The 19,903-nt window shown below is 36.6% G+C and overlaps 2 protein-coding genes across 2 annotated transcripts; both read left to right on the top strand.

Annotated features, from left to right (window-relative positions):
* Positions 1 to 7,919, top strand: slc9a6b (solute carrier family 9 member 6b). Its single transcript, XM_065258015.2, has 16 exons — positions 1 to 393; positions 1,134 to 1,330; positions 1,445 to 1,522; positions 2,039 to 2,115; positions 2,209 to 2,321; positions 2,730 to 2,835; positions 4,363 to 4,504; positions 4,586 to 4,691; positions 4,871 to 4,959; positions 5,096 to 5,209; positions 5,334 to 5,445; positions 5,672 to 5,825; positions 5,941 to 5,971; positions 6,081 to 6,166; positions 6,498 to 6,603; positions 7,112 to 7,919. The coding sequence occupies exons 1-16, from the start codon at positions 87 to 89 to the stop codon at positions 7,403 to 7,405; spliced, it is 2,112 nt and encodes a 703-aa protein (XP_065114087.1). The 5' UTR covers positions 1 to 86; the 3' UTR covers positions 7,406 to 7,919.
* A 722-nt stretch (positions 7,920 to 8,641) lies between these two features.
* Positions 8,642 to 19,793, top strand: fhl1b (four and a half LIM domains 1b). The gene is made up of 6 exons (XM_065258021.1): positions 8,642 to 8,747; positions 16,536 to 16,715; positions 17,464 to 17,638; positions 18,292 to 18,461; positions 18,772 to 18,958; positions 19,070 to 19,793. The coding sequence occupies exons 2-6, from the start codon at positions 16,560 to 16,562 to the stop codon at positions 19,222 to 19,224; spliced, it is 843 nt and encodes a 280-aa protein (XP_065114093.1). The 5' UTR covers positions 8,642 to 8,747; positions 16,536 to 16,559; the 3' UTR covers positions 19,225 to 19,793.
* The last annotated feature ends 110 nt before the right edge of the window (positions 19,794 to 19,903 follow it).

The following is a 19,903-nucleotide window of genomic DNA, read 5'->3' as shown; positions in this document are numbered from 1 at the left end:
GGTCAAGTAAGCAGCCGTTCGATGAATGTTTTGCTGCTGTCTTCACGCCCCTACGTGGGAGTAAATAGACAGCAGTGATTCACATCATGATCCCACAACACTCAACGACAGTAAATAGTTTTACTATGACAACTCAAAGGAGACTCACCTCAGTCTCAATGGCTTCCATAATTCTCCGTTTGCTATGTGCGATGTGTTTTATTACCGTTTGTCGGGCTGAAGAAAACACAGATACGGTGAATACAGAGAGGAACGCAGAGGAGAGCCACAGACAGGAGAGCACTGATCTGCTCATATTCACCATGTTACTCACCCTCACTATCCTCACTATATGGTTATTTAAACACCGACGCTTCAGGTTTCTACATGAGACGGGTTTGGCTATGATCTACGGTACGAACCATCTGGATCTGTCTAACTTACATGTTCGCATTCAGTGTGTTGTTCTTGTGCATGAGTTCATAATTGCTTATAAATGTGAGTTAATGTGTCAGGTGCAGCGCGTGAAAATGCTGTGGTTTACTTTGTAGTATTTATAATAGTAAATTGTAGCAAAAATTAAGTGTAATTATTAACATAATATACTAAAGTATAGTAGAATTTAATATAGTATTGTATTGTACTGTACTGTAAATTAAATTGCAAATAGTACAGTATGCAATGCATCCAACTCCCACACTTGCAGTACAAAAGAAAATATTATTTTACTGTATTTTCTTTACTTTAATCTCAAATTTCATTAAAAAGTAAGCATATTTGCTAATGTTTAGTTTGTTTTAAATTACAAGTAACTTACCTGCTGAGGAAATAGAAAAAATTGGTTTCCATTATAATACAATTTTCATCCATTAGTTGTTTAAAACCATTCCAAAATCTCTTATGTAGTGTGTTTTGGCTTGTATTTCACTAGGATGTAATGTTCTTTTAGTTCTTTAGCATCCCACTAATACAGCCCCATACATTACCAGGACTAGAGACCCACAGCGACCGTTATTGCTTTCATTAAAACCAGTACACTTCCCATTAAATCCATTAGAATTCTGTGATGGTTCCTAATTTTTCAGTAGGGTTTATTCTCATTGAATGCAAAATTATATCTAATAATGCTGCCTATTTTCATCCATCTTCTCCAGGATTGTTAGTGGGTGTGATTCTGCGTTTTGGGGTCCATTTACCTCAAGACTTAAATGTTACCTCCAGTTGTGCGATGAATAGCAGCCCTGCCGTCCTGCTGGTGAACGTGAGTGGCCGTTTCTACGAGTACAGTCTGAAAGGAGAGGTCAGAGGCGACAAGGGTAAAGATGTGCCTAATGCAGAGATGCTCAGGAAGGTATTACTGATAGGTCATCATTATCCTATAAAATATCACATATTAGCAGCAGCCACTTCTTTTTACATTGCTCCCAAATAAACATTTGATGTATTTTCTGTAAACCTGCTTTAGGTAACGTTCGATCCTGAGGTTTTCTTCAACATTTTGCTTCCCCCCATCATCTTTCATGCAGGCTACAGCCTCAAACGAGTAAGAAAATTATCATCACATTTCACGAAAACTTGCATTTTGTTTTAATATGTCTGAAAAAAGTTTAATAGAAATAATGGGTCTCATTCACTAAGCATGCATACGCACATATTTATTCTTAAAGTGTGCATAAGGAAGTTTTAACTTATAAATTATGATTCAACAAAAACGTTCATACAAAAATTTATTTTTAATGTATGCAAAAGAACAACTTAGACCACATGTACCTAATAATCATGAACAAGGAAAGTATATATAAAATATATAACATAGATATATATGAAAGGTACGCAAGTGTGGTCTAAAGTCTTCTTATATTTTTTCAAAAATTTTGAAGACATTTTAGTATGAAAGTTTTTGTTGAATCATGATTTGTTAGTTAAAACGTGAACACACATTTCACGAACAAATTTGTGCGTACGCATGCTTAGTGAATTAGACCCAATGTCGTTTTTGTCATTTGCTAGATTCATTCTTTTCTATTTTAGTAATACTTTTGTTTGTTTAAACTATTAGAGACATTTTTTCAGAAATTTGGGGTCTATTCTCTCCTATGCCTTTGTGGGCACGATGATATCATGCTTTGTTACAGGGTAAGTGAGATTTTGTTTATAATCTTTTCTCATTCACTGTTTTGTATACGGTTTTGTCATTCACTGTTTTTTCTGCACATGTCCTTCATACAGGCTGGTGATGTACGGATGTGTGTTGTTTATGAAAGCCATTGGTCAACTTGGAGGAGATTTTTTCTTCACTGACTGTCTTTTCTTTGGTGCTATTGTATCTGCAACAGACCCAGGTGTTTATTTATTTGCTTTTTATTGGCACAATACAAACTCATTCTAATATTATATTAATCCCACACTGTAAAACAATTCTGTAGAAATTACAGTATTACTGGGTATTACTAACAACTAGCTGCCAGTAACTTACTGTAGATTTTACATTTATGTTATTTACTGGCAACAGTTTGTTCAAAGTTAAATGAACATGAAATATGTTCAGTCTTTATCTTCTACAGTAAGTTACTGGCAACCAGCTGCATTATTACAGCAAATTTTTTACAGTTTACTGAATTAGTAAATTTGTTACAGTAACGAAAGTTAGCCAAGTTGTCTGTATGTGTTACATTTTCTTTAGTTTACTTTACTATGATTCATTTGTTAATGGATCTCAGAGTTTTCATTCATTTTTTGATCATCTACAGTGACTGTTCTGGCCATTTTCAATGACCTTAAGGTTGATGTGGATCTCTATGCATTAATGTTCGGGGAGAGCGTTCTCAATGATGCAGTGGCTATCGTCTTGTCATCGTAAGTGCACAGTTACCTTAAAAGGGCCAATGTTTTGCATATATTGCATATTAAAGGTGACATAGAATGATTCAACGGGGTATTTATCCTTGTTCTGTTATGTGACATGTATACAATTTTTTTTTTGTTTGGGTCTGTAATGCCTTAGAAGCTTCCTAAAAACCTCTCTCAGATAGCTTTATTAGGGTGGGGGATTTTAAACAAGTGGTTTTGCACCTATTTGGCACCCCCTACTTGCTTAACTTGCAATCTCATTACTGATTGGCTGACTTTGCTGCCACTCAAAAAATGTAGCCAATTATTTTAAAGTGGAGGGGCAGTGAGATGCCTGTGATATCATAAGCATCAGTTTTTCAGATTGGGCCGTTTTCTGGCTGACATTTCTAAAAGAGGAATTTCTATGAGACTTAGATGTTTATCATGTCTAGCACTTTTTGTATGTTCGTGAATGCGGGTAGACTACCATTATTCAACAAAGACAAGGTAAAATGTTCTTTTCATTCTCTGTCCCCTTTAAGTTGTAATGTAGGTCTCAGGTGTGCCAGGTGTCTATGAAGTTTCAGCTCAAAATACCCCACAGATCATTTGTTATAGCAAGTCCAAAATGCCCGTTTGGGAGGAAGCAAAAAGCGCTGTTTTCATCTGTGTGCCCACTCCCCGCCAGCCTTTTTTTGAAAAGTTGCCCGCCAGCATTTTTTGTGATTTTTACAAAAGTTTCACAAAACGCCTTCCAGGAAAATTTTCTTCTAAAAATATATAAACATAAATATATCAAATAAAAGAAAATACCCTCTGCTTTCAAACAAACATTAAATAAACAAATAAAACAGGGGGAAAAAGTTTCATCCTATCTTAAGTTTCATCCTATTTTTGAGCAAAAAACTGAAATAATTGCATTTTTTTAAGGAATTTTTCTTAGAGATCAGATTCCGAATAATTATCAAAACATACACGGAGTGTAAAATTAATTTAAAAGAATTTGCTTCAGTTTTTGTATAAATTGGGTAAGTGGATAATCGCGGTACTACAGATTACCATAAAAACTCATCAGGAACACCATTTTCCCAACAAATGTTTTCTCTTAATTGAGGAGAAAACTCGTCAATGGCGGGGAATGAGTTAAATGCAAATAAAAAGATATGTGATTCCTGTGAATACAATCTGGGCAAATAGTATATTTAGCCTCATTAGTGCTACTACATGCTAACAAACACATTTAGTGGCCGTAGGCGGGGCTTTATCAGTGTGATGTCACATTAACAAAATAATCTAAACAGCACGTTTAATGAGACTGCTCTGGTTTAATGGGGATTAAAAAAGGAGGAGTGAGTGGATTATTTTCATTGTAGGGTGGTTGTGTTCACACGGTGCCAACACACATCTATGTCCTTTAAGCGAACTGACTCATTTTTAATAAAAATGGGGTGTTTGTTATGTTGTTTCAAGTATACAATGTTTTGTGTGTATTGTAAGCTTGTACATCCTTTATCAAAATTAAAACTATTACCTTTTCACTGTTGCTAACAGGTCTATAGGTGCGTATCAGCCCGAGGGAGACAATCAGAACACGTTTGACGGCAGTGCCCTGCTTAAGTCCCTGGGTGTTTTCCTGGCAATTTTTAGTGGATCTTTTGCAATGGGGGCTGCGACTGGAGTCATGACAGCTCTGGTATCTATATATTTTACATGAACTGACTATTTGCCATAGAATCAATTTAAACCTGATCTATAAATGTGCGCTGTTTAACAGGTCACCAAGTTCACCAAGCTGAGAGATTTCCCCTTGCTGGAAACGGCCCTATTTTTCCTCATGTCCTGGAGTACTTTCCTATTAGCCGAGGCTTGTGGATTTATAGGTAACCACAAAAAGTCAGAATTACCTGTATAGTCACATGCTGAACATGACATCATGGAAAAATGAATAATGCTATTCTGGCAATGAATATTTAGGCCACATCGCTGTATTGTATTTCATGTCAGTTTTAACCTAACAAGCAGTAATACTGTTTGTTTTTGTCTAACTGTGTTTTCGTAGGCGTTGTGGCCGTGCTGTTCTGTGGCATTGCTCAGGCTCATTATACATACAACAACCTTTCGGACGAATCAAAAACCAGAACCAAACAGGTAACACATATTATCTCTCGAATAGAGAACACTCATACATTTGCATTCAACACCTCGTGGTTGAAGAGCTCTATTTGTCATGTTTTACAGATTTGTACATAATCCTGATCGAATTGTCCTCTGTTTCCCCAAACAGTTATTTGAGCTATTGGATTTCCTGGCAGAAAACTTTATCTTCTCTTACATGGGGTTGACACTTTTCTCCTTCCAGTACCATGTGTTCAATCCCACCTTCATTATTGGCGCATTCGTATCCTTTTGAAGCAATGGTCTGGATGGGTGCACATGTATGTTGAGTGTGTGTGTGCCACCCACATGAATTGTGTATAGGTAAACATTCACTTGTTCTCCTTGACTGTGACTTTGGTTTCTAGCTGGCCATATTTCTTGGCAGGGCTGCTAATATATACCCTTTGTCTTTTCTGTTAAATCTGGGCCGGAAGAACAAAATTGCATCCAATTTCCAAAGTGTCATGATGTTCGCAGGTAATAAACGATTTAAAAGTTACATATTGATGAAGCACAATTCAAGACAATAATCAATTCTTGTACACTGGGGTGACAAAATGTCAAAGTTTCTGATTATTTTGGGGTCCCCCTCAATGACTATAGTGGTTACGGCCCTGGCACAATTGTACACGCTTTTATTCTTTATAAACCCTTGTAGGTGACTTGTAGTGATGTTTTGTTTCCTGTATGATGTCACTTTTAGGGCTTCGAGGGGCCATGGCCTTTGCCCTCTCCATTAGGGACACAGCGACATATGCCAGGCAGATGATGTTCTCCACTACCCTACTTATAGTTTTCTTCACTGTCTGGGTGTGTGGAGGTGGGACCACGCCCATGCTGTCCCTTATGAAGATCAGGTGAGTGCTTTTTAAGTTGTATTTACATCTGGAAAGCCAAAACTAATTTAGGGATTGTTTGCATTTTTATACACGATGACATCATTATTATCAACATCTTTTTTTTATTCAACAGGGTGGGAGTAGACACAGATCAAGAGAATGCTGTGAGTTCTTGCACAGATACGAGCTGTTTGACTTGTAAATATTTATTGTATAAATAGTGTCCATAACGGCAGCCTAACAGACTGCATGACTACTGCTTCTCTCTTATAGGCCACAGCTTCAGATGGGATGGCACAAATAAGCACCAAGCCTGAAAGTGCTTGGCCATTTAGACTGTGGTACACATTTGACCACAAGTATCCTTTATTTGTTTTTCCGTTTTTCCTTGCTGTCTTTAATTTACCATAAGTTTATACATAAGTTTTTATCATATCAGAAAATCTGATTGCTTATTGAACTTTACATATTAGATCATTTTTACCATAAAACGTCTAAACAGGTATATTATAAAGATACTCATTTTTACAATATTTAACAGCAGATGGCGCTCAGGATTAGATAACCATGAATAGTACAACTCCTTTATATGCACCCGGGATCCAATGTCTTTAAAATCCTTAGTTTTAGCTGATTTACATTTTAACAGGTTAAAACTGTCTATCTGCAAGTTCCTTAACAGTTTTTTAGTTATTTAAAGCCCATTCTCACTCATAGTGGACCTCCATTGACCACCACACTACCAGCCTGCTGTGGTCCAATTGCACGCTGTCTGACCAGTTCACAGGCCTATGAGGTAATCCACCACAAACACACACAGCACTGTTGTATGACTATAGATTTACTTTCTGATCAGTGGTATTGTTTGCTAATTACATATAAGACTAATAACACAAGCACTGTAGATCTGTCCAATCAGGAGATCTATTTAAAGGCAACCCAGAAGGAATTTCCTATGGGTTTTTACATAAGATTTTTAAAATAATTTTGGGCAAGTTAAAGTACGTGGAAACATAAATTACATACAGTCAAACTTCAAAACATATACATGCTATATAAAGACAGCAATGGTTATCTGATTCGTCAAGCATATAGATATAAAAACTGAACATGAGAGTCAAACCAATGACCTTATTTTACTTACTTGTATTTAACTGACCATTAAACCACCATTTAGAAATTCAAGAGGTAACTCATGCCAGGATACAGCGTTTATATTTTTATCACATATTTTATTTAGAATTGACTGAGCATATGCAAATCATGAATTAAAGTTATTTCCATTGTGTGCACACAATGAGCAGAATACAGGCTGGCTGCAGGATGAAGACACAGAGTTGATCCTAAACGATGGAGGGGGTTCGATGTACGGAGACATAACGGTCAGCACCGATGCCCGTGGTGTACCCACCACCTCCACGAGTCAGGCTGGTCTTTACTCACTAGCAGGAACTTCAGATGATCCTCTCGACAGGGAACTTGCGTTCGGGGGCACACGTCTAGTCCTTCCCACAGATGAGCCGCACGACCCCCTGATGTCTTTCCCTCCACCTCCGCCATCCCCGCCCCTGTCTGACCCCTTACGGCACAGAGTCTGAGTCTGTGCTAATCAGATGCTAACTAAGTCTCTTGCCTTTATTGTGGCACTTTTTTCACAAATGGAATGGTATTTATGATTTTATTGGTTTATTTATTATTTTGTGCCATATGTATAATATTTATATATTTATTTGTTTGATTGACACTTGTTGTTGTTCTATAATTGTGGTGGCTAATTTTCTTCCTTATTTAAAAAATATATGTAATAATTAATGCCAGATAGGTTAAATTTGCCACAGATGATTAAAAAAAAATTGTGTAGTGATGTCAAGAAAATCTATTTTGAATAGATTGATGTTTTTTGGTTTGACAGTGTCAAAGTAATTTGTAACATGTAAATCCATGTGGGTAAACGTCTATTAATAAGTGCCTATGTGTTTGTACTGTGCTCTCTGACTAATCATTACCTCATTAATATTTATAAAAATTAATTTCATTAGGAAAGTTGCTCATTTGAAAGTGTTAAAGTTTTCTTAATGTTCCACATTCTGTAACATCTAATAAACAAGATTTGATGTACTTTTTTAACCTGTTGAATGTTATTTGCTTTTATCCAAAAAAAGCTAATTATTGCTTATCATGTGTTCCATATGGGATCGAGCCATGACCTACAGTATTTGGAAAACCTTTGTCAACTGTTTAAAATATGGATATCATTCCTACATGTATAATAACACTATAATACACGAAGTACTACATTTTATCCCAAAAAATAAGAATTAACTCGATATCTTATTTCAATAAACCAAATTTTGCGTCTCGAATATGTACGAATCCTACTATAACGAGCGAGTTTAATATTCATGAGCAGAGCTTTCACCATTGGAGCGTAATAACCTTGCGTCAGAGTTTTTTAATTAATATTCACCACTTATTCTTTCCTATTGGTAGATGGGAAATAACTTTTATATTACCTTATGCATATTTATGAAAAGAGTGTTCGCAATAGTAGGCCGTTTCTCGATCCGAAGTCTGCAGCCTTAGCAGGTCGCATATGCAGGCTGCATACGTCATTAAGCCTGGTTATTAAGTTAACTGAGCAATACATTCGCAAGTCATAAGCATATAGTTATGACTATAGTAGAATTATAGTTAACGTTATAATTGTTAATATTCTGAAATAAGACAGTCTTGATGACGTATGCAGCCTACAAATGCGACCTCCGGAGGCTGCATCCTTCGGATTCAGAAACCGCCGTAGAGTTCGTGTTTTTGCGTCCTGAATGGAGAGACAGCCCACCATCGCAGGATCCGTCCAAGTGCAAAGCTAGTGGCGGTGCACTCTGCAGAAGACGGGATACAGATCACAGCACTGTCTATTTCAAACAGACACACACAGAGGTAAGTTAATTTTTTTTACTGTAGAAATCTGTAATAATCCTAATTTTTAACTATAATAAATACATTTATCAAAGTTGTTGCGCGCAATTGCGCAACACCGAGAATCATTTTTGCAAAAACCTATATTGGATTAAAACAACAAACGATAAACTAGTATTCAACGATTATTTTAAAGAAAAAAATTACTTTTCTGATAGTAGGATATAAAAAAAAAATGACATAGGCTACTTTCAGTCAGTTTAGTGTTGCAATCCGTTGACCTGCCATCATAATTTACGTGTTAATTTATTACGACTACTTCATATTATTTATTCACATTTTGAATATATTTAAACTGAGCATATCCACTTAATAAAATATAAGTTGTGCATTAAAAATAATGCCATGTACAGGTCTGCTTTTTTTAAATATCATGTATCCAGTGAATCTGAATACTAAAAGTGAATTCATGTAAATACAGTAAGTTTAAGATGGGGTGTTGGCCTGTTCTCCATGCTAAAGACTGGATTCAGTCTTTCAGGCTCTAAAATCTGGTTCCTATTAAAAATGTGTACTTGAGAGAAGCTGGAGTTGAATGCATGGACCTATGGGGTGGGAAACTCTGCTGGACAGTTCATGTCTCAGTTATACACAGAGTGAAATTCAGCCCATGAAAGTAATATAAAACGTCTGATTTCTTTCATGTCTTTAACTGTCTCTCATTAACTGTTGCACATTCTGACTGAGGAAGAAAAAACACACAGGAAAACCATTATCATACCATCTCTGGCTTGTTTAGCTTTCGTACCCAGTCTTCATTTGGGCAATCTTAGTTGGCTCAAGGCAGTTTGTCTTAACACACTTTGAATTTATTGAATATAAAATACTAAAAAAACAGTAACCAAACATAATAACAAGAGACAAGGAATGTATTGTAAGAGCACATGAACATATCCCAGCCACGGGACTCAGTACTGATTATAGAGCTTTAATTCAACCTCTGCATTTCTCCGAAACAGGAAAAATACTCCATCCTGAAAATATTTGACCCAGACCATCAACAGATCTCTCTGTTGCTTATTCTCACATCCAACTCAGTTTTTATCCCTGGATTTATCCACGGTACTCCCAGTCATTTCTGTAGGGACCTATAAAGCATATGCTCCTCCATTATTGTGAGATGAAAAATGTTTTATTTCCTCCACTTATTTGCTTGTTCAGGCATTTTTAAGAGCATATGTGGAAACATTTAGGTAAGGACTCGTGGGATTTGTACTTTCTGTTTTTCGTAGCTCACGCTCACCGTTCTGCGTAGATGACTAAACCTGACAGCAGATTGTGATTAGTGAGCGTAATTACTATTTAAACATAAACTCCCTAGTTAGAGTAGTTATTTATCATATGAATAAAAAAATCAAATAGACATTGAACTAGCTCAACTATTTAGGAGGTATAGTTTGCCTGGGAAAACTGTCAATTATTAAACACTTTAACTGACATATCCAGAAATATCTCAGATAGCAATGCCAGCAATCGACCAATGAGAATCAAGCTTATTGTTCTACTTAAAAACTCTTTAAAAATATCCTATATGTACTATTTACATACAGATATGTACCTGTGAGGTACCAATATGAACTCTTACATTGTGTACCTTTTGAAAAGGTTTCGCCCCAGGGAAAGCTTTTTTACGGTTTTTAAAAGTGTGTACACTGTAAAAAAAAGGTTCAAAGCTGTATTGTACCTTTTGTGGTACAATATTATATCCTAGGACCTATTGTGTCCCTTAAAGGGACACTCACTTTTTTAAATATGCTCATTTTCCAGCTCCCCTAGAGTTAAACATTTGATTTTTACAGTTTTGGAATCCATTCAGCTGATCTCCGGGTCTGGCGGTACCAGTTTTAGCATAGCTTAGCATAATCCATTGAATCTGATTAAACCATTAGCTTTGCGCTCAAAAATATTTTTTTCTATTTAAAATGTTACCCTTCCGAAGTCACATCGTGTACTAAAACTGTCAGGAAATTAAAGGTTTTCGATTTTCTAAGCCAATATGGTTAGGAACTATACTCTCATTCTGGCGTAATAATCAAGGACTTTGCTGCCATACCATGGCTGCAGCAGGCGCAATGGTATTACGCAGTGCCCGATAATAGTCCCCTTGGTAACTTTCAATAGCAGGGGACTATTTTTTTATTTTGTGTAATAAATGTGACCTCTGTTTAACTCCAGCAACCTAGAGAGGGACAGTAGTCTTGTTTGAGTTTCTCCATTGTAAAAGTTCATTTAGGAGCATGGATCAAGAATGCTAGGGTTACACCGCTGGCCGCTGTCTCCCCTGTTCCTCTTTCCGCTGTTTCACAGGCTTCCTGTTTCCAAGCTTTCACCACATTCTTTAGCAAGTACATCATGCCAACACAACACACTGCCAAGACCCCCTCAATTTTCCCAGTTGTAAAACAGGTCCGATTCCATTACCAAACTCATTTAAGATGACCTAAATTGGGTGCTAACTAGGACCATTTGTGTCTCAGAAATTACACGTCCACACAAACACGCACTGACTCTAACAAATGCCTGTCTGTCTGCGTTAAAACGTGTCTGCCGTTTCGTGCGGTTTTTCGAGAATGCATTAATCACTGCAAAAGTGATGCTTTGAGCGAACCAGCAGGTGATGTCATAGCCCAACTTCTAATTTGGTCCCCTTCATTATAAGCGTATTCGCGCCGCACCCTTTTATGAGTGTACGAAGAAATAAAAATGGAGAAAAACAAGTCGAATGCACGCAAACTGCAAAAGAGACAAAAACACAGCCTGCATTGTAATATTTTTCTCAACTGCTAAAATCTCACGGGCGCTCAAGTTTCCTCATATCACTTCATCCAGTGGTAGTGTGACCGTTCCAGTTCTTCCCCACATTTGCTTTGGCTGCTATGCATGGCCAACTGTGTTCCAGATGCTGGTGTATGAGGTCATCCTGAAATTAGATTCCAGTCTCAACAGTCTGCCATCTCCCTGGAGATCATTTGAAATGTTTGACTGAAACATGGATCCATGGTCTGTACGCCATTACATCAGCGTCTGTAACAATGACCTTTTCACACTTAACTGTGACCCATTTAGCGGCTTTTCTTTTCCTAGACAGGGTCACATCATCAGGCCTTTGATTTAATTCTAGATCATTGTGAAAGAGTTTTTGAAATCCTAAATTTTTTAAAAGAAATGTCCTTTTGAGGTAATGGTTAGTTGGTTGGTGCACGTACCTGACAAACTGTACAGTATTGAGCTGTGGTGCACATGTGGGTGGTGCGGGTTTAAGTCTGGCTCATGTCAGATTGCATAATTTCCTGTTTTTGCATTATTGGTTTCATGTTTTTTTAGACAAGGCCATGAAATAGAAAAGTTAGAGAGTGAAAGCTTTTGGCTGTTTTAACACGCTGTTTGGAAAGAGCTCAGATGTGAGCTCTAAATGTCTCTCTGGTTTGTCATTAAAGTCAACTGACCAGAAACACAGAACTGAGAGAAGTTCAATGGTTTACCGCATCTCCGTACAGACGAAAAAAGCTGCATTGCTTTTGGCAAATCTTGCATCTAAAATCCTGTTCTTGAAAGACTTTTTTTTACATCACAATACATCGTCAAAACCCGTTCTATTAAAGGGACATTTAAAATGCTCATTTTCCAGCTCCCCTTGAGTTAAACATTTGATTCTTACCGTTTTGGAATCCATTCAGCCGATCACCGGGTCTGGCGCTAGCACTTTTAGCATAGCTTAGCATAATCAATTGAATCTGATTAGACCATTAGCATTGTGCTAAAAAATAACCAAAGAGTTTTGATATTTTTCCTATTTTAAACTTGACTCTTCTGTAGTGACATCGAGTACTAAGACCGACGGTAAATTAAAAGTTGCGATTTTCTAAGCAGATATGGTTAGGAACTATACTCTCAAACTGGCATAATAATCAAGGACTTTGCTGATGTAACATGGCTGCAGCAGGCGTAGTGATATCACGCACTGCCCGAAAATAGTCCCCATTGTGACTTTCCATAGATATATACACTAGATGTCGCCTTGCGGGTTCTAAGCATGCATCAAAACTGTCGCCACTTCGAATGTATGGACGATGCCGGACTTTTGTGCTGCGTATGGATGTTAGGCCTACTAGCACTATGCATTATAGTTAGAAAAAGTAGATTTTCATAATATCAAAACTTTAATTTTTTTCTGGATTCAATGCTAAATACATGTCTGACTGTTGAAACGCACCAAAAGAAAACCAAGAAAATCGCATTCATGACGATTTATGGTGATTTTATTTCCGTTACACCATTGCCTACAATGACGCTGATGCGGGATTCCCCTGTTTCAAGATGGCGGCTCTAGTTGACGCATTCTGTCCAATGAACTGCCGTAGCCAAGGCGACATCTAGGGTACATATTTACGGTTACTTTCAATAGCAGGGGACTATTTTTGGGCACTGAGTAATATCACTACGCCTGCTGCCGCAATGTTACATCAGCAAAGTCCTTGATTATTACGCCAGTTTGAGAGTATAGTATATGATTCTTACAACATTAGTAAGTCTTCAATTAGTAGATTGTTAAATTATGTGAAACAGAAGATGAGAGTTATAAATAGGTCAGGTGACTCTATTTGGTCTTGACAGTTGCATGCCATTGAAAATACAAGAACATCGTCTTTTTGAGCTTTTTCAGTATGAACCGGAGATAAACATAAATGATGAACAATACAGAAAACATACAAATGAAAGATGATCATAATAAAGGCGATCTGAGAGGTAAGAATGTGGGAGAGACGACATGCTAACATTTTAATATAGTAAACCGTAATAATAATTCACAAGATTCTTTACACGTCATCGACCCAGAATGCAGTACACGTAGAACATAATGGCGGCTTCAATAGACCAATTTAGAGTAGACGTCACAGTTACGTCACTGCAAGCTGCGCGCGCAATGCGGTTGCAGAAAAACAGTGGAAATGAATTAGACACGAGTGAAAAGAGCAAGATAACTCACTGGAAAATGTCCGGTTGTGCTGTTAAGTGTCAGAATAAGAATGCCAAAAAAGATGGCTTTCATTTTTATAGAATACCATCGTCGAAGACATCATTTGAAGATAAACGTAGGTGTTTATGATTACAATAAGCCCTTAAACGGACAGAATGGAGCAAGGAAATCATCTGGAAATCTTTTAATAATTAGAATAGAAAATAAGTAGAGAAGATGTCCGGTGTTCTGTCGAAGTCTGTTCCCTCCATGTGTTTCTTATAGCGTTTTTATCACGTTACAATTATAATTTATTAAGGAAGAAATAATAGAAAACATGAAAATTATGAAATATTTAATAAACGCTATTATATATAATACATGATAGTATTGCTTTTACATGTACTTTAGCGATTCAGACTGTAAAAATATTTGATTTAGCAAAAAAGAACAATACATATACATTACATACATGCATATCAGTAGCCAAGCCATTTAAACTTTTTATCTATCTAAAAAAATAAACGTAACGTGATTAAAACGCTATAAGAAACATGTATTAAAGGGAAACATATAGGAATCAGACTTCGACAGAACACCGGATCCATAAAAATCACGGTTTAATGCTAAAACACTTCACAACCCTACTGCGGAGCAGTCACTTTCTGCAACCAGTTTGGCTCCGCCCACAAAAAACGTCATCTCTGTTTGCAAACACGAAATTGGTCTATAGGTTAAAGAAGAATTACTTGTTAGGTTTTGATAAAAATAATAAAAGTAATGATTAATATGGTGGTTTCCCAGACAGGGATTAGCTTAAAACAAGCCTAGGCCTTAGTTTAATTAGAAAATATAACTAGTTTTAACAAACATGCCTTACTAAAAACATTACATGTGTGCATTTTGAAGCAAAACAAAGGGCACTGATGTTTTGTTTAAGATATTTGGACAGCTCTTACATTATCTTAGTCTAGGACTAGTCTAATCCCTGTCCGGGAAACCGCCCCAGTGTGTTTTGAGAAATCCAGTTTTCTCCAGCTTTTGGGACTTTGGTTTATGCCAGCAAATTTGTTAATCCAACTCACCTAGAAGGCACATGTGCACTCAATTATTAACCAGACATTTCTTAAAGTGAAAAGTTTCCTCTTTAAACATTGTCAAAGAACTGTTAACATTCCAGATCTCACCACATACATACCAGACATATTTCACTATTCCGAATGTGTTCTCACGTAAAAAACGACCACACATTTTTACCTCAAGTAATGTTTTGTCTTTACTCAGAGGTAGCGATTAAAACCTTGCCCTCATTTTATGTAAATTAAAGCATGGGAAGGTTCTCATAACACACATTTTTCTCCAATGCCGATGTTGTTTTGGTGAGATAAACAACATCTTTATAAATTTAATCCACGCACTTATAGTAATGGTCTATAATCTAATATCCCATGACAAATTTATTTTAATATCAGTTCGTGGGCTTAGTTTATTTGAGTTAGGCATGAGTTTTTGTTATGAATTTAATGTGTAACCAAGTTCGATGAGATTTATAATCTTAACGAAAGACAATCTGTGTAACTCTCACCCCGATGGCCAGTCTTAACCTGGTTTACAGCTGAGCTGTGCCCTCTATCTGATCAAGATAAGACAAGAACACAATGGATCACATGTGTGCCTTATGTTGCCTATGGTTACAAAACATAGCAATCTGGCAATTCGGCCTCCTGATCTTGTCCTGGAGGAAAGCGGAACAAACATTCTCTTATCAATAAATGACCTAACACCACTGTTTCCTGAGGAAACAATGAACACGATGACGCCTACATTAGGGTGTGGTACATAATGTGAGTGTGAGAGAAAAGATAAATGTTAATTTTTCTAAATAAAAAATAAAATGATCTACATATATACATTTAGGTTAGATTAAACGTTAAAGCTGCAATCCAAATTTTCCATCTCTATTTAAAACATAAACTTGCAGGTTACTTCACGTACTTATCTTCACATGGGTCAAATGACGTCAAACTAACATTTCCCATGAAATCGTACCCGAGATCTAAAATTACAAATCATTATTATAAGTGTTGGTAATGTGGGTAAGATAAAGAGACACTTCTGAAAGCCGATTTTTACACAAAAAGTGGTCAAAATATGTACACCAGCTGTCAGTGCCCTTTATTATGGTCCTTATATGTACCAATATACTTATAGCTGGTACCAATATGTACCTGTGAGATACTAAATTCTTGGAAATAAAGGTCCAAAAGTTGTCACTGGGACAGTTAGTATGTGTAAAAAGGTCCTAATATGTATCATTTTGGACAGATATGTAGCTTTTAGGTACCAGCATGTACCTTCAATGTAACAATGTGTGTCTTTGAGGTAACAATATGCACCAAAAGTATACTTAAAAAAAAAAGGTATGACAACTTTTGTACCTTCTTGTACCTTTTTTTCTGAGAGTGTAATATATGTATTTTTGTGGTAGTAATATGAAGTCTATAGATGCAAAGCTGTACTTTTTTAAAATGGTACAGCTCTAGTGACAGCTGGGGTACATATTTTGACAATTTTAAGTGTTTTTTAGACAGAAAAGTTTGCAGTTTTAATAAATAATAATGCTTTAATAGTATTCCTGCTTGTAAAGGTAGCTTTGTAAACCCTATTGTTGGCTCTTTGTGCAAAATGTTGCTTTTGAATAAAGTGAATAAATGTAAATGTGTATGTAAATGTAATAACATGATGTAATTTTATGAGCAGGGTGGGGTAATCACTGTTCATATTTGTCACAGCTTCTCACAGATTCGAGGGTCACAATGGCAGAACGCTCCAACTGCTTTTACTGCCGCGATGACCTCAGCGGAAAGAAGTTTGTGAGGAAGGACGAGAAGCAAGTGTGCAGGCGTTGCTTTGACAAGTTCTGCGCCAACACCTGCGCAGAATGTCGACGGTCGATCGGCATTGATTCAAAGGTACTTCAGTGTGATTTAGTGTCAGTTTTTTTTAGAGGTAGGGTGTCAGACATGCCTGCAAAAACTTTGTTTGAAACTCTGATGTTTTTGCCATTTGGTTGCTGTGATTGTGCCAAATGTGTACAAATGTGATGAGATTTTTTCTTCTTCTAGAATAATCTAACCAAAATCTCAATATTGTCACATGAGGACAGTAGAATAAATGCAAATAGAATAGATTATCCTCTTTATTTCTTCAAGATTAACTCTTGCAGTGCCATTTTAAAATGTGACCCTGTACCACAAAACCAGTAATAAGAAGCAGGGGTATTGCCAACAATACATTGTATGGATCAAAATTATAGATTTTTCATGCAAAAAATCATTCGGATATTAAGTAAAGATCAATATATTTTGTAAATTTCCATATGTAAATATTTTAAAAAATATATTTATCAGCTGTAATGTGTGTTGAACTGACTTCATTTGGACAACTTTTAAAGGGACACTCCACTTTTTTTGAAAATATTCTCATTTTCCAGCTCCCCTAGAGTTAAACATTTGATTTTTATCGTTTTGGAATCCATTCAGCCGATCTCCGGGTCTGGCTGTACCACTTTTAGCATAGCTTAGCACAATCCATTGAATCTGATTAGACCATTTAGCATCGCGCTAACACAATTTCCCTAACAGTTTATATGGTGTCTCCCAAATGTCTGTTTCTACTAGTAAGTTTGTATTTTATTTTAAAACATCTCCTATTCTGTAGGAACTTAATCATAAGGGGCGTTACTGGCACTCGGATTGTTTCAGATGTGCAAAATGCTATAAGAACCTGGCCAAGGAGTCTTTTAGCACCAAGGATGACAGGATCCTGTGTGGGAAGTGTAGCTCACGCGAAGATGCACCTCGCTGCCATGGCTGCTACAAGCCCATACTGGCAGGTACAGCATTATAAGTCAACAAATGAAGCTTGTTTATTCTTTCTGATAAAAGACAGTGGGTAATCTTTATTTGTAGATTTAAAGGTGCCACAGAATGTAAAACTGTATTAACCTAGGCATTGATGAGTTCTGTACATGGTAATGACATATCATGAGCCTCAAACACGACTGTTTCCTCCTCCTTATGTAAACCTTGTATCTTCGTCTGAATATGAGATACGAGGCTCAAACGTATAAGGTCTGTTTAATTAATGTGAGCTACTGACATGAGCCTCATGGGAAACATCCAATCAGAGCACAGCTCAATATTATTATTCATGAGCCTTCCAAATAAGGTAATAACAGCCAATTTCATTCTAGAGAAAAAAATCCTAGGGTTGTAAATAAACATGTAAACCATTTCTGGATAATTTTTGCAAAGCCACATACTTTCTAGATATTAGAGACCTATGGTATCAATGCATTCTTTGGCATCTTTAATTGGTAAAGCATTATGTTAGCACTGCAAAGATCAAACGGTTCAAACCCCAAGAAACACACGTATTAATAAAAAATGTAAATGCATTGTAAGTTGACAAATGCATTTATGTATTGTAAAGTATTTGCATGTGTTAAATATTGATGTGTAATTGACTGTTTTAAATTTGATGAAGGTAATGAGAATGTGGAATACAAAGGCAATTCATGGCACGATGAGTGCTTCACCTGCTATCAGTGTAAGAAGCCAATCGGCTCCAAAAGTTTCCTGACAAAAAACGACAACATCTACTGCAGCCCCTGCCATGAGAAGAAGTTCGCCAAGCAATGTGCTTGCTGCAAGAAGGTAAGAGACAGAAAAGTTTGTTTTTTATTTAATAAGTTAGTATAAAGGAAAGAAGTACAGTTCAAGGAAATAAATGTGTGTGAAATCCAGGCTAAACTCTTACAATCTAATTATGAGATTAGGAGCAACACTATTCCACCTGTCTGGTTATGCCTTTGTAAAGGTGAAAATAAAGTCCAGAAGAGAAATATCACCACGTAGTTACAAAGTTCAGACCCTTTGTTGCTAGATTACCACATATATCACAACAAATAATGACCTTGTCACGTGTAGTTTATGGTTTCCAAGAGGTCTGCTGTTCTTTCTCCAGCCCATTACCACAGGAGGTGTGAATTACCAAGACCAACCGTGGCACTCTGAGTGCTTTGTGTGCTTCTCCTGCCGCAAACCCCTGTCTGGCACCCGATTCACCTCCCACGAGGAGAAGGTCTACTGCGTAGACTGTTACAAGAGCACTGTGGCCAAAAAGTGCAATGGTTGCCAGAATCCCATTACAGGTTTGAATGCACAAACACAGAAACGCACGTCTTAACTTTAAGTACACTGCAATTTATTATTTGCTTGAATGCTGTGCATTGTGTGAATAATGCACTTTTCTCATCCAACAGGATTTGGAAAGCCTGCGAGTGTAGTGAACTATGAGGGTGGCTCTTGGCACGACTACTGTTTTAACTGTAAGAAATGTTCGCTCAACCTGGCGGAAAAGCGATTCGTTGTTCACAGTGGAGACATTTACTGTTCGGACTGTTCCAAGAAGCTGTAGGCAACTGCTGCCTATGGGGACACAGCAGAATAAGATTATTTAACCAAAATATCAGCATTAAATCAAAGTTAAACAAAAATCCCACACAAATGTATTGACAAAGGCTTCTGTTATGTTAGTTCTGGCTTCTTTATGAGGGGAGTTTGATATTTTCTGTAAAGAATGTAAAGTTTGCCTAGAGGCTTGCATGGAAAAATGTATCCAGTCTTTTTTAAAGGTTTTTGTAAGATATGATGAAAGACGGTGATAAAGAAATGGAGTCACAATATGTGAAATCAGTAGGTTAAGTCTGTTTTTTGGCTGTTGTTTCAGAAATATTTTAGCTGTGTTTCAGGACCTTTACTTGTGTCAAGTGTATTTGATAACCTTTAATTCTGCAATGATCATGGTCGCTTTACATTATGAGTATGTGTTTGAGTATTATTTAGATTTTGCTTCTTTGTGATTTATAATCATGTGTGTCGATATGTTTTTGTAGGAAAATCATATTGGGAAACTTTTTGAATTGGCCTGTTCGCTAAATTCCCCATATAGCTACTGCAAATAACATTAAAATTGTATTATTTTAATTACCTTTGTGTAATAATAATAATAATAATAATACAAAATAAAACATTTAATTATAAAACACACGCTCACTGTGCAATATTTGTTTAATATTTCGTTAACGTTTATTTGA

The sequence above is a fragment of the Paramisgurnus dabryanus genome, chromosome 10 (genome assembly GCF_030506205.2).
Source record: "Paramisgurnus dabryanus chromosome 10, PD_genome_1.1, whole genome shotgun sequence".
Taxonomy (NCBI): domain Eukaryota; kingdom Metazoa; phylum Chordata; class Actinopteri; order Cypriniformes; family Cobitidae; genus Paramisgurnus; species Paramisgurnus dabryanus.
The sequence above is the reverse complement of the archived record's forward strand: the minus strand, read 5'-3'. Positions and strand labels throughout refer to the sequence as shown.

Coding starts and splice junctions, on each gene's coding strand:
- slc9a6b (XM_065258015.2), top strand. CDS start 87: ATGATCCCACAACACTCAACGACAGTAAATAGTTTTACTATGACAACT. Junction 2,116..2,208: donor ATATCATGCTTTGTTACAGG/GTAAGTGAGATT, acceptor TCCTTCATACAG/GCTGGTGATGTACGGATGTG. Junction 6,604..7,111: donor CCAGTTCACAGGCCTATGAG/GTAATCCACCAC, acceptor CACAATGAGCAG/AATACAGGCTGGCTGCAGGA.
- fhl1b (XM_065258021.1), top strand. CDS start 16,560: ATGGCAGAACGCTCCAACTGCTTTTACTGCCGCGATGACCTCAGCGGA. Junction 18,462..18,771: donor AATGTGCTTGCTGCAAGAAG/GTAAGAGACAGA, acceptor TTCTTTCTCCAG/CCCATTACCACAGGAGGTGT. Junction 18,959..19,069: donor TTGCCAGAATCCCATTACAG/GTTTGAATGCAC, acceptor CTCATCCAACAG/GATTTGGAAAGCCTGCGAGT.